The following is a 12,793-nucleotide window of genomic DNA, read 5'->3' as shown; positions in this document are numbered from 1 at the left end:
ATCATTTCTGATGTCATATTATTGACGTCAAAATTGCGAACTATTTTGGGTATTGAATACCGTGAAAGATACAGGTACATCATGTTTTTTTTCTTCATTGTTTATTTAAGTAAAAATGTTAGGTTTGAATCTTTAATGTTTATATGCTTTTGATAAAGCAATAAACAGGTTACATTTAACACTTTTAATCTGACAATTTTTGACAAAAGGATGCGGTCCGCCTAGGGAAAAGAAGTTTGCAACTATACACGGAAACATGTTCTTTATCGGGGACAAGGCTGAATACAAATGTCAAGAAGGCTGCAAAAACATGTTTAACAACACTGGTATAGTGACATGTCAAAGCTCAGGAACATGGAGTATCACCGATTTCAAGTGTGTTAAAGGTTTGTTAACGATTCATTGTGTATGAAATTTTAATCATAAGACATCTAAATCTATATTCTATATTAAAACTTTATGGTAAGCTTTGTAGGAGCACATGTGTCTCGGAGCACATTTGTCTCATGAAGTGTGACCGATGTGTTCGTAAACATTCTTATTTGCGACAAATTGGAAATGAGACAGATGTGTTCGACGCACATTTGTCTCACATTTTTTCCATTAAATTCTTAAAAGGTAATAATCATGCCCATCTGTATACCGGCTACTAGCCCTTGTTCTGTGTTTTCTGTATTTATAACACCGTTTTTAGGTCACTTCCGGTCAGTCAAAAACTTGCTGCCTCTGCATAGGAGTCATATATTAAATTAAAGAGTATCCTTGTTTTGCATGTCACAATGAAAATTTCTACAAGTGCAGCAACCAGAACCTAAACACAAATGCAGCAAGTCTATTCTTATCGTTATTAATTGTGATACGTTAATTTTCAATGCTTAAAGTTTTATAGATGATTTATGGCACTAGAAATATTCTTAGCAAAAACAAGCTAGTAATTAAGGTGGCATAAAGGAGACCGGGATCCTCGCATGAATAGTTCCACGCCCCGTGTATGTACCGAACATACAGCGGTTAGGGGCAAGTGGTTTTTTGAAATCACTCGGCCACTGAGGCCCTTAAATGATCTATGGAAGAAAATAAGAAGACCATTTCACACGTTTTATTTTCATTAGAAATATATGTATAAAAAGCGTCAATTTCAAAGAATTGCGGCTTTCAGATCCGCCATTGAAAAAGCACTTACAACACGCATGAGTTCCTAAAATAATCCGGCTAATGCCATAATTATGGAATATCGGGCCACTCAGAATCGGACGAGACGATCACTCAGATGAGACACGAAGCGAGGTACGATATTGCAACACGCGCTCTCGCAATTTCGAAGTATCCCGTATCACGAGATTTCAGACATGAATAAATATTACTTCTTTAGATAGGGCAAGTATGAATTTATTAATATTCAAATAATGATTTCTGAGGAAGTTACATGCTTGTAACCCAAAGGAATCCGCGATAAATGTGAAATAATGCGTCATAAAAGTAGCAAAATGTAAACAAAGTAGTATTTTGACTTCAATACAAAATTCTTAATCACTTCAACTGTACAAACTGCAAAAAAGCAGCAGGTGAAAAAATGCTTCAGGTATTTAGCCAATGAGTATCTTTTTAGAGCTATAAAAGTATACCAAAAATAAAAAGCTTTAATTTTGAGGAATACAAATAAAAGCATTTCTCAGTCATAATGGGCCTTAAAGTGATTTTATGTAGACAATAAAGGGAATACTACTTAGCGGTATATGACCTGGAACATATTTCTTGTCTCGCACCGACGAACGAGATGCGAAGCGAGACGCCAGAATTCGGCGAGATGCGAAACAAGTTACGATATTGTACCCTTCAGTATCAACCGATTACGATGTTCCGTTTGGACATAAGTAACAATTTGTCTCCCTGAACAGCTGTGCACAATGGCACAAAGGCGAAAATGAGATGGTACGATGGTACGATGTTTAAAACACGATGGCACGAAGGTGAAATTACGATGATGCGTTGACACGATAGAGAAAATAATATCGCGTTTTCATCATCTTTCCATCGCAGTTTCATCATATCGTTCAATCGTATTTTCACCATCGGTACATCGTCTTTCACCATAGTACCATTACGTTTTCATCATCGAGCCTTCGTTATTTCACCATCGAACAATCGTTGTTTCAAGTTCGTACCATTGTGTTTTCACCATCGCACAATCGCGTTTTCATCAACGTACCATCGTGCTGTCACCATTGCACCATCGTGAACGGGGTGTAGGATGTTTCAGTCTACGCCTTAAGGTTAAGCCAATTTTTTGTGTTAGAGATATTATAATTAATAGTTCACTTTAGGATTTCATAAAGAAAGCCTAAGCAAACCTATTGATTATTACGCTTGACATGAGGTAAAACGGCCAACCTCGATTCAAAAAAAGAATTTCTGACGTGGGGAAATGTGTGACAAATAATTCATAAAAAATGACATGAGACAAATGTGATTTTATGTCCCTTAAAAACACATGAGGCAAATGTGCTTTCGTGTCCCTTAAAAATTTTGATCGGAGCACATTTGTCACACAGATGAGTTTTTTGGGGTTAACATTTGAGTTCCCATTTGTCTCATGTGGGACAAATGCGACCGCATCGGTCTTACGTAAGACAAATGTGCTCCGAGACAAATGTGCTCCTACAAAGCTTTCTCTATCAGAAAAATAAATATTGCAGCTACATATGTGGTTCATAAAACTTACCTCTTATAATCAATTATTTAATAAAAATAAATTAACTTATTTAATGCAAGACTTTTGCTATAACTATTTGTAACAGATGAATGGATTTGCCATGGCAACTCGTGTTATTTCGTGGACCAAACACAGCGGAGCTGGGATGGTGGAAAGGTGACATTATATTAATGTATTGACTTTGTGTTTACGACAAGGGTGCCCTTTTGGACTCTATCGCTACCTACTTACAAGCCAGTGCATGCCATCGAACTTTAGTGTCAACATAGTGTTGCTTTATTATATGCTGCTTTCTTTCGTAAATTATGCTTCAAATATAAAAAAAGAATGCTTTACAATGTTTATTTGACTAAATTTCAAGTGAACGTAGAGTTGATTATTTTATGTTTTTATAAAGTTATACCAGCGTTTCCCATTATGCGAATCTAGCGTCGAAATTGATTTTTTCATCGCATAAAATAACGCTAGTGCCTCATTAATTCATTTAAACGGCAAACCAGATTAAAAAATGAATGTTTTTCAGGGACAGCTTTCGTCTTGAATGCAAAGAAGCAAAGCTTAAATTTTTAAGGCACTTTTGACATTTAATTTGCGAGACAGTTCAGTCCTAGAGGAGGAAGTCATGTCGCCAAGGAAATATCTCTGTCGGTATGGGCTATAGGTTAATATATCCTTTAGTACACTCTCGCAGGCTTACTGATGTTTAGAACACGTGCTTGAACATCGTCTGCGCATTTAAAAAATATGAAGTTTTATACTATTTATTAAGACGTAAGACTGTTCACATTTGTATATCGATATATATTATAACTTAAGTTAATTCTGAAGCCTTGATGATATTATCATAATCCCTCTTTTAGCACATACAATGTTGAAATCATCTGTATGTCCATTTTGTTAATTACCACCACGTGTATGGCGAATTTATTTAAAGTAATAAGCGGTAAATAGCTCTTGCGCGTGTAAGAAGAAAAGTTTAACATATAAAATTATTCAATATGAAAATAATATAAAAATATAAGATTTTTCAAACCTATCACTAAGAGTTATCTCCTTTGCGACATGACTACCTCTTTCACGACAAGCAGTCTATCATATATTTCGTTAGATTTTAACTATATAAAATTTGAGGCAAAAGCAATTATCCCATGATAAAACAGTCCAATGCAACGCTAAATTCGAGAAACATTTTACTTCAAATATAACTTTATCAACTTACATGGTATAGCAGTCTTTGAATGCAGAGTTTACAAAAATATACATGTATAAGACAACACTGTACCTTTGTTAAAATTCGGCGACATACACTAGCTCGGAATACGAGATGAAACGATTAATCGTATACATGTTCCTCCGAAGAGGTAACTGTTATTTTTTCAAGACGTGTAAGTATGCTTTGTCAGTCCACCTTTCGAAATGAAAGGAAGTGTTGGGGTTTCTTTTAATTTTAGAAGTGAAGTTTGAAATTTAGCGTACATGTGTTACAGAAGTTACTAAAATTCATTATCATTGAATTAATACTTGTTTATAATTATGTATTGATATAATTAATTTATTAATCTTGCCTTCACCGTCCGCCTGTCTGTCCGTGCATACATTTGGATACCTAGGTGGCTGCAAGAACAATAGATAACTGTACTTTTTCTTCAATGTCATCTATTCCATAAGCTCTTTCGTGACTATGTTTTCCTTTTGTGGCTTAAAAAAATATAGGGAGAGCATTAAAAGCCATCTAAGTATTAAAATGTTAGCACGTATGTTCTTCTTTTTCGCTATTGTAAGTTCGACTTTACAGGTCAAACTGCTGGCGGGATGAAACTTCCCGGGAGTAATTTATACCAACCTGTATTGTTCATTGTACTTGAAGGTTTCGCTATACCACCAGCGCTAAAAATGTAAATAATTATCCGGCTTTTAATGTCAAACTTCTGGCTGGAATGCCACGAAGCTTCACAACAAATATCAGTACCAACCCTCATTATGATATTATGATTTTGAACTTTGAATGTTATATCAGGTATTTTAGTCCCTGGAGATATGGAAGAAAAATTTGCCTCGAGTTAACGGATACACGTTTAATAATAAAGTTAATGTATTTTTTTATTCTTTTTTCTTGGTATGTTCATATAGTTTCTAATTGTTTGTCTGTATGTCCGCCTGTCCACATTTTGTCCGAGACATAAGAGACATAACTATGAAACTACAAAATGTATCAACAAGACACTTTTAAGGTAGATTGATCTAATTAAGTAAAATTGCAGTGTACATAACGTCATGTAACGATTGGTTAGCGCGAAATCGGAAGAACTCGGATTTCCCGCTTAACCAATCGTTACTTGACGTTATATTCAGCGCGGTAAAGTAGGAAATGGATACTTTCTGGTACGGAGCTGTCAATGATTTTTATTATTTTAGCTTGTTGGCGTTATCATCGGGCAGTTGAGAAGTAAAGACTTTGCAGTTTGACTGTAAACAAGTTGTTTTAAAGAAAGTATATGAAAATTTTAACAGTTATTCGTTGATTTTGTAGAAATTGACCAGAATTCACCTTTGTTTACTCGCATCGCTTGGACGTCGGAAACGACATGCAATGACATTTCAGTAAAATTTGGAAACTTGCTCGTATTTTGGAGCATTTTGAGGGATTTCGATGAAGTAAAAAGTGTTTATGATAGGATAAATTACCCCTAGAGACGACCACAAAGACAAAATAGTGATCTGGTGTATTTTTACAGAACAGTTTTTGTTTGTTTTGCATGATAGTTTTCTCTCGTTAGGGGCCTTTATTCTTTATAAATAGTATTATGAGCGTATATGGGTAAAATAATTGTGTCTAGTGCCTGTGTATAAAACGATCTCATGAATTAAAGGACATTGCATAAGAACCGTAACTTTGCCTTGCTTACTTTAAAAGTTATAGCCCTTTTCCATTTTTACACTTTGATCTTTATCCGGGACTCACCTCTAAAATTACAAGAGGTACCAACAAGAATTTTAGTAAGTGGATAGATCTCATTAAATAGTAGTGCAGAACATAAAAACAGTGTTTCTGCCTTGTTAAAATTTGAAGAAATTGCCCTTTTCATTTTCACACTTTGGACATTGTCTTGGACATAACTCTGAAACTATATGACATATCATAAAGAAAGCATTCACTGTGCCTAAATCCGATTCGGAGAGCATCACCCGATTAAACCGGCTCGTGTTTCTTTTTTCTGTTTTTGTTTGTATAATTAATTGAATGTCATTCATTATGAAGAAAAACGCTCATTTTGACCAATTGTTGAACAGATACATTTTTGTCAAAATGAATTATTTATTTGGGTTATACTCGTATTGATAGGCATTTATTTCGACAATCGTCCTATATCTTTCATTTTATTTTTTATCGTTTAACTTATATAGAATCTTTCATTTGCTAAAATGTTGATTGAATTATGAATAATACACAATTCTTTTTACATGTAGAGATATTGTGTTGAAAATGGTGGGTTTCTCACAGATATTAAAACTCAACAAGAAAATTTGTTCATTACACAGACTGTTCTTAATATCTACCGTAAGTATTCAGTTAACTACGAGCAATACCTGATATTCTAAATCTTAACTTTTTTTGAAATACACACGAGTTTAAGGCGAGTTTTTGATAATTTAAGCCTCCGTGCGAATGCCTATTGATACATGTATTCAAATACTCCTCTTCTTGAACAAAAGCAGTACAACTGTGTAAGACAATTAATTCATATACATGTACATACAGTTAGTTGTTAGTTTTTACGAATCTAAATATGTACATTGAGGTCTTTAAATTGTCGATTTTTCTTTCACCGCATTACGGACAAGAAAAACAAATCATTTACTCTTTCAGCGCCGATGTTTTTACGTTTAATGCCAAAATTTGTCTTAAAAGTAACAAAAAAACGAACAACTATTTCCTTCCAATCTATTTTAGATAATTACAAGGGATGTTCAAATATGAATGCATCTGGGTCAATTTTCAGAAATGCTTAACAAACAGTGCAAATTTATTATCTCAATCCTTCAAAATATTCACCACCATTTTAAAATGTTAGTCTTTTAGCCCAATTTTTAAATACATTTTGACCGGGTTGCAATGTGCAAACCCGGATTATAGTATGGTGAATGATGGGCAGTGGGCGGGCGGGCGGCAGGCGGTCGGTCGGTAAAAAACTTTCGATACAGTTTTCTCTGCAACTTCTTATCACAGCCTCTAGCATTGATATTTACCAAACAGATTTGACACAAGGTCCCATACTGTGGGATTCGATTTCAGATTTGTCACTCACCCACCTGTTAATCGACGTAGTTAAATTTTAGACATTAATGGCCAAAGATAAGAAATTTTTGTAACAGTTTTCTTAGCAACTACTTATCACAGCCTCTTGATATTTGGCATACAGCATTGACTGGTGACCGTATCACTTACCCACTTCCTGTTTATCGACTTAGTTAAATTTTCAAAAGTATGGTCAATGGTAACAGTTTTCTCAGCAACTTCTAATAACAGCCTTTTGATATTTTGCATACAGCATTGACACAGGGTCCCATGCCGTGGGATTCGATTTCAGGTCTGTAGCTTATTTAGTTCCTGTTAATCGACTTACTTAAATTTTCGACATTAATGGTCAATGTTAGGAAATTTTCGTAACAATTTTCTCATCAAGTACTTATAACAGCATCTTGATATTTGGCATACAGCATTAACACGTGGTCCCATACTGTGGGATTTGATTTCAGGTGTGTCACTCATCCACTTTCTGTTTATCGACTAAGTTAAATTTTCGACATTAATGGACAATGGTAGGAAATTTTCGTTACAGTTTTCTTAGCAAATACTTATCACAGCCTCTTGATATTTGGCATACAGTATTGGCAAGTGATCCCATACTTTGGGATTCGATTTCAAGTCTGTCCCTTATCCACTTCCTGCTTATCGACTTAGTTAAATTTTCGACATTATTGGTCAATGGTAGGAAATTATCGTAACAATTTTCTTAGCACCTACACCTGGCATACAGCATTGACATGTAGTTCCATACCTTGGGATTTTAATTTAGGTCTGTTGCCCATCCACTTCCTGTATACCGACTTAGTTAAATTTTCGACATTAATGGTCAGTGGTAAATTTTGTTTTCGAAACATCACAGCATCATGATATTTGGTATACAAATGCAACCCGGCCTTTTCTGACTTTGACCCATTTTCATAATCTTTTCAAGGTATACTGTTCAGACACTGAAACATAGCCAAACTCTTGATATTTTCTTCCAGCAAGATGTTTTTAGCCTCGAAAATAGGAAAAAGTCACAAGGGGAAATATCTGGCGAATAAGGAGGGTGGGGGAACTCGGCAACTTTTTCCTGTTTCAGATATTCTCCTACAGTGGCCTCTTTGTGTGACGAAGCATTGTCATGCAACAACAACCTCCACGACTCCACGGGGCCGGTTACTGGTTGACGGTTTTAGAAATATTTCTTTAATTTATGAATGACTTTGCCTTTGTAAAACTTGGCATTTACATATTTACCCTTTGGTATAGCAATTTGAATTGCAGGACCTTAGTTGGAAAAGAAAATTTCAAACATGACCTTTTTAACGCTCATGGTGCGCTTTGCTATGCAAGGTCTTTGACTTCCTTCGATTGCCCATATTTTGTTATGTATCTACGGTTGGGCTCATAAAAGTAAAACAATGCAAAAAAACAATTTTGTACGGAGATGGGTATTCATCTGGCACTGATCCTTCTCATATTTATATCACTTTTAAGAATTGTATGAGCGGCTCCTACAAAGATAATACACATTTAGCTATATGCTTAGTTGTAAATCTTGCATCAGTAGCATCAAATCCTTTTTCAACCATTTTTGGCTAAGTTGCAGAACGGCATGCATGAGTTGCATTTTTAACTGAATCCACACCACTTTTAAATTTATTACACCACCGTGTGACAGATGAAAACGAAAGTTCATTGTTTCTATAAAACCCGACATATTTCATTGAATAATATTATGGCTTTCGCATGTATACCAATAATACAGCAGTTCTTGTTATAGGACCGTATTTTTGTTATAGGACCGTATTTTCCTAACAATTGTAGCTTTAATATTCACAAGTAGAAAGCGTTAATCGAACTATAGTCAATAATGGACTGTAATGATTTAAACATGTATCAATTGAGAGCTTATCCAACCATCTATGCGATACATGTACATATTTTGTGCAAAACGTGGTTAAAAGCCACATATTGGCCAAGTTGCATTCATATTTGAACTCATAGAAATCAATGGTCATTTACAGATAATGTTATTATACACACCACCTAACACTTTTGAATGGGCACTTTATAGTAATCACTTTGTCTCGTCTCGTCATATCTTATATATTGGTAAAAAGTATTAACTTGAAACTAGACAATTAAGTGCAATATCACTATGTAACTGTCTATGTCAAGTTTCATAAATGATAAGTACAATTAGTTATGCGGTCTTTAAACTTTAAATATCTAAAAATTGTACCCAAGTGGATATAGCATTATTGTAAATTAATCAATCGTCTTCATATTTTGATACAACAATTCTTTGCAATACCCTTTTAAGTTGCCCAGACTGACCTTGACTTAATGTCATAAACAACCTTGACCATTAAGGTCAAATTATAGAATTCTACTGATCTTTATTTAACTATAACTGGCAATAAATTTGCTATTTATAAGTGGATTGTCATCAATTTTAGACAAAACATCCTTAACGACCTGACTGTTATAAAGGTCAAATTAACTTTAACATTGACTCTCAAATGGCCTTAACCTTGAAGGTGTAATTGTTGAAATTTCAACTTCTTTATTTTTTAATGAATCGTCCTCACACTTGATCACCGCAATCGATTGGATGATAAGACATTTTGCTGTTACTAGATATACGGTAACTTGAACTTAAATGCAATATTACAGCGCAACTGTGTATTTAATTTTAATAGCTGATGATTCTGTTTTGAATTATCTTGATTTGCTTTTAAAAAAACTTGGATGATTATGTCACAAAAGTCATTGGTCATTAATTTACAAATTGGTGTACATGTATTTCCAATTTTATTTTGATTTAGCGCCAAGGATGTGGATAGGAGGGAATTTAGATGATAAACGAGATTGGCGTTGGCAGGATGGTACACAAGTTGGTCCCTTGTATAACAATTGGGGACCGAACCAACCAAATGGAAATGCAGATTGTTTGGCAATTTGGACTGATAATATGTGGCATGATGCAAGATGTTATGATTATCAATTAAAAAGTCTTTGTAAATTCAACATATGATTGCATTATGCAATAATAGAAAATTTCTATTCAGCCATTGTTTAATTATGTGAATATAATATATAAAACTGAGAGAAAAAAATCTATCATATTATTGGCGATCACGATTATCCAAATGAAAAATGACGTTACAAACGTGCAGTATTATAAATTGCACATAATGATTGTTTTACAAAGTGTACCAGTATCCGGATGTGGAAAGCTATCCGATTTTCTGCATTTACTGCTGTCACATGGCCATCTAATTTTTTATGAATACTTTACCATTACGTTGCATGGCTTAATAAAACTTAGCCAGCAACATTTCATAATTTTGCTGTTGAGGTGTTCTTTTGCGTGTCAGGTTTTCTCTATTTTAAGGGGAAGTAACTCATGTTTACTAAATTATTTGTTCTATTTTAGGTATTACTTACTATTTTTGTTGTATAAAATTTACCGGTTGTAAGGTCATCAAAAGCATAGAGGCCCTGAGAAGTGAATATTGATAGATTTTTTTAACTGGCTTTATATACACCTTAGACTGGATTTTTCTAGTTTGTTCAGTTAGTACATACCTACAGGTATTCTGATACAGGATCTTCTAATCACTATGTGAAATAATTATTATTTTCTACGTGTTTATATATAAATTGTTAATAAAATAAACTTTAGTAAAAATGAAAGGTAGAAAATTTAAGCCGATATGTTAATAGGATGTACGTAATACCGTATTTATTTATCTCTGATAGAATCTCTGATAGACAGTAGCTGTTGGATGTGGCTGGTTCTCATTTTACTTATACTGCTCAGAGTACCTATGGTATCCCCCCTGAGATTAATTTAGGTCCTCTTTTATGTCTAATATATAACAATGACATGACAACAAGCTTTTAATTATATGCTGATGACTCAGGTTTCATTGTATCTTGTCAAATAAAACTGAAAAAATCTCTCTTATGGCATGAGTCTTATTAGTGATTGGTTAACTAACTATAAATTGTCTTTGCATCTTGGCAAGACAGAGTCTATTCTTTAAACTTGGCCTCCATGTCATATGTTATGGTACTGATATAAAGATAAAGTATACATCTATTGTTAAGTATTTAGGTGCAAATCTTGATCAATGTTTTGGTGTCGCCTTGTCGCCTTTGATGCTTTGCATCAATGCTTTTCTTGTTGTTGTTTGTAAGTATTGTAGAGTTTTGTTACGGCATGAACTTAGTCGGGGGTTCACACGTTTGTTCAATTATGCCAATCAAAGTGTAAATGGTCAGTGAATAGTTAAAACTAACATTAATTTGATATTTTGTCATAATAATGTCCAATTTTATATATTGTGCAAGGGGGTAAACTATAATCCACGTGATCAAAGGTAAATAATAAAATTAATCAATCGGTAAAGCTCAATTCTTTAAAAGAGTCTTTGTTTAATTAAGACAGTAAATATATTGTATTATCAACAATTTTCTTTATCAATTATGCATCAATCACAATCTTTTGAAATATATAACTATTCAACTCAATTTGGCATCGAAAAATAAACTAAAGTAACATTTATTAAACCACAAATTTTGTTAGCTAATGCGAATTCATTCAAAAATACATATTAAAAGATTGAAATGTAAAACTTATAATTTTAACATTAAGAGTTTTATAATTATTACAGATATGTATAAAAAGGTTAACTATTGTGGTAAATCGTGTCAAAGTCTTAATATTTTCAGTCCGTTTTTAGATTATTATTTTATCGGCTGACGATTTCACATGTCACCATTGGTAATACAAAATGCTTTGTTCAACATGGTATTTAACAGTAATTACGGTATACTGTTAATAATTGCCTCTAGTTATGTGTATCGAATTAGAAGTAATATATCCTCATTGCATATACGTATATATAATTCTAAAATTGTAAGATTAAAAATACGATGATACATATCTCAAAGTACTGTTAAGCTATTTGTACATAAAAAACTTATTATTTGTTAAAAGAATTATATGATCCACATATTCTACATGTAAAATGTTTAAACATTTTGGTCGCTTTTTTATAAGCTGGTCATAAACCTGTTATAAGAAACCTCGGATATAGTGGTCCCGGCAGGTTTGCTAAAATCGAGTTTCACTGTAAACATGGATCTTACTTTTTGTAAATCAATATAATACTTTGTAATACACCTTTTGAACAGTGACATTGTTTATTGTCGCAATGCATTTGACATAGCGAGTGAATATCTCTTTATCTGTGCATTTGTTCTTTCTTTCATAGTTTTATAATGTTAGAGAATCTGTGATCTACTTTCATGAAAAAAAATGTTTTTATAAAGTTTATTATAAATATATGCAAGAACGTTTAATCGTAAAAATAACTCTGGGTAATACTTTTATTTATTTTATTTTATTTTCTTATGTTTAAGTTAAGATTATGCAAATGTCTGAAAATAAAATTTTGTTCTTATCTGTTTTGTTTTATCCCAATTCGGTTTTCTTTTACGATGACTGTTGGATAAAGATATTGGATGGATACATATGTTGTGGTAACAATTTATTGGCACGTTGTTAAAACGTAATCAACACGGCCTCCGTGAATCTAAATTTTCCGAAAATGGAATCACTTTAAGACTTGATCAGCATTGTATATTAAGAAAGCTTGACACTATGTAGCTTGAACGAGTTGTTCAATAAATGACTGTTGAAATAAAGGCAAAGCATACAAAGGTCACCCATAGACCAATAAAAAATATTTCCCTTTCAACATAATACAAGACTC

General features: G+C 33.4%; 1 protein-coding gene across 1 annotated transcript; it reads left to right on the top strand.

Annotated features, from left to right (window-relative positions):
* Positions 1-119: 119 nt before the first annotated feature.
* On the top strand, positions 120-12,483 carry LOC132714185 (type-2 ice-structuring protein-like). The gene is made up of 4 exons (XM_060696974.1): positions 120-386; positions 2,799-2,869; positions 6,182-6,272; positions 9,836-12,483. The coding sequence occupies exons 1-4, from the start codon at positions 257-259 to the stop codon at positions 10,042-10,044; spliced, it is 501 nt and encodes a 166-aa protein (XP_060552957.1). The 5' UTR covers positions 120-256; the 3' UTR covers positions 10,045-12,483.
* The last annotated feature ends 310 nt before the right edge of the window (positions 12,484-12,793 follow it).

This window comes from Ruditapes philippinarum, unplaced genomic scaffold, assembly GCF_026571515.1.
Source record: "Ruditapes philippinarum isolate M1 unplaced genomic scaffold, ASM2657151v2 ctg474_1_1_1_1, whole genome shotgun sequence".
Classification (NCBI taxonomy): Eukaryota; Metazoa; Mollusca; class Bivalvia; order Venerida; family Veneridae; genus Ruditapes; species Ruditapes philippinarum.
This window is presented reverse-complemented; position numbering and strand designations above follow the sequence as displayed.

Coding starts and splice junctions, on each gene's coding strand:
- LOC132714185 (XM_060696974.1), top strand. CDS start 257: ATGTTCTTTATCGGGGACAAGGCTGAATACAAATGTCAAGAAGGCTGC. Junction 387..2,798: donor CGATTTCAAGTGTGTTAAAG/GTTTGTTAACGA, acceptor TATTTGTAACAG/ATGAATGGATTTGCCATGGC. Junction 6,273..9,835: donor GACTGTTCTTAATATCTACC/GTAAGTATTCAG, acceptor ATTTTGATTTAG/CGCCAAGGATGTGGATAGGA.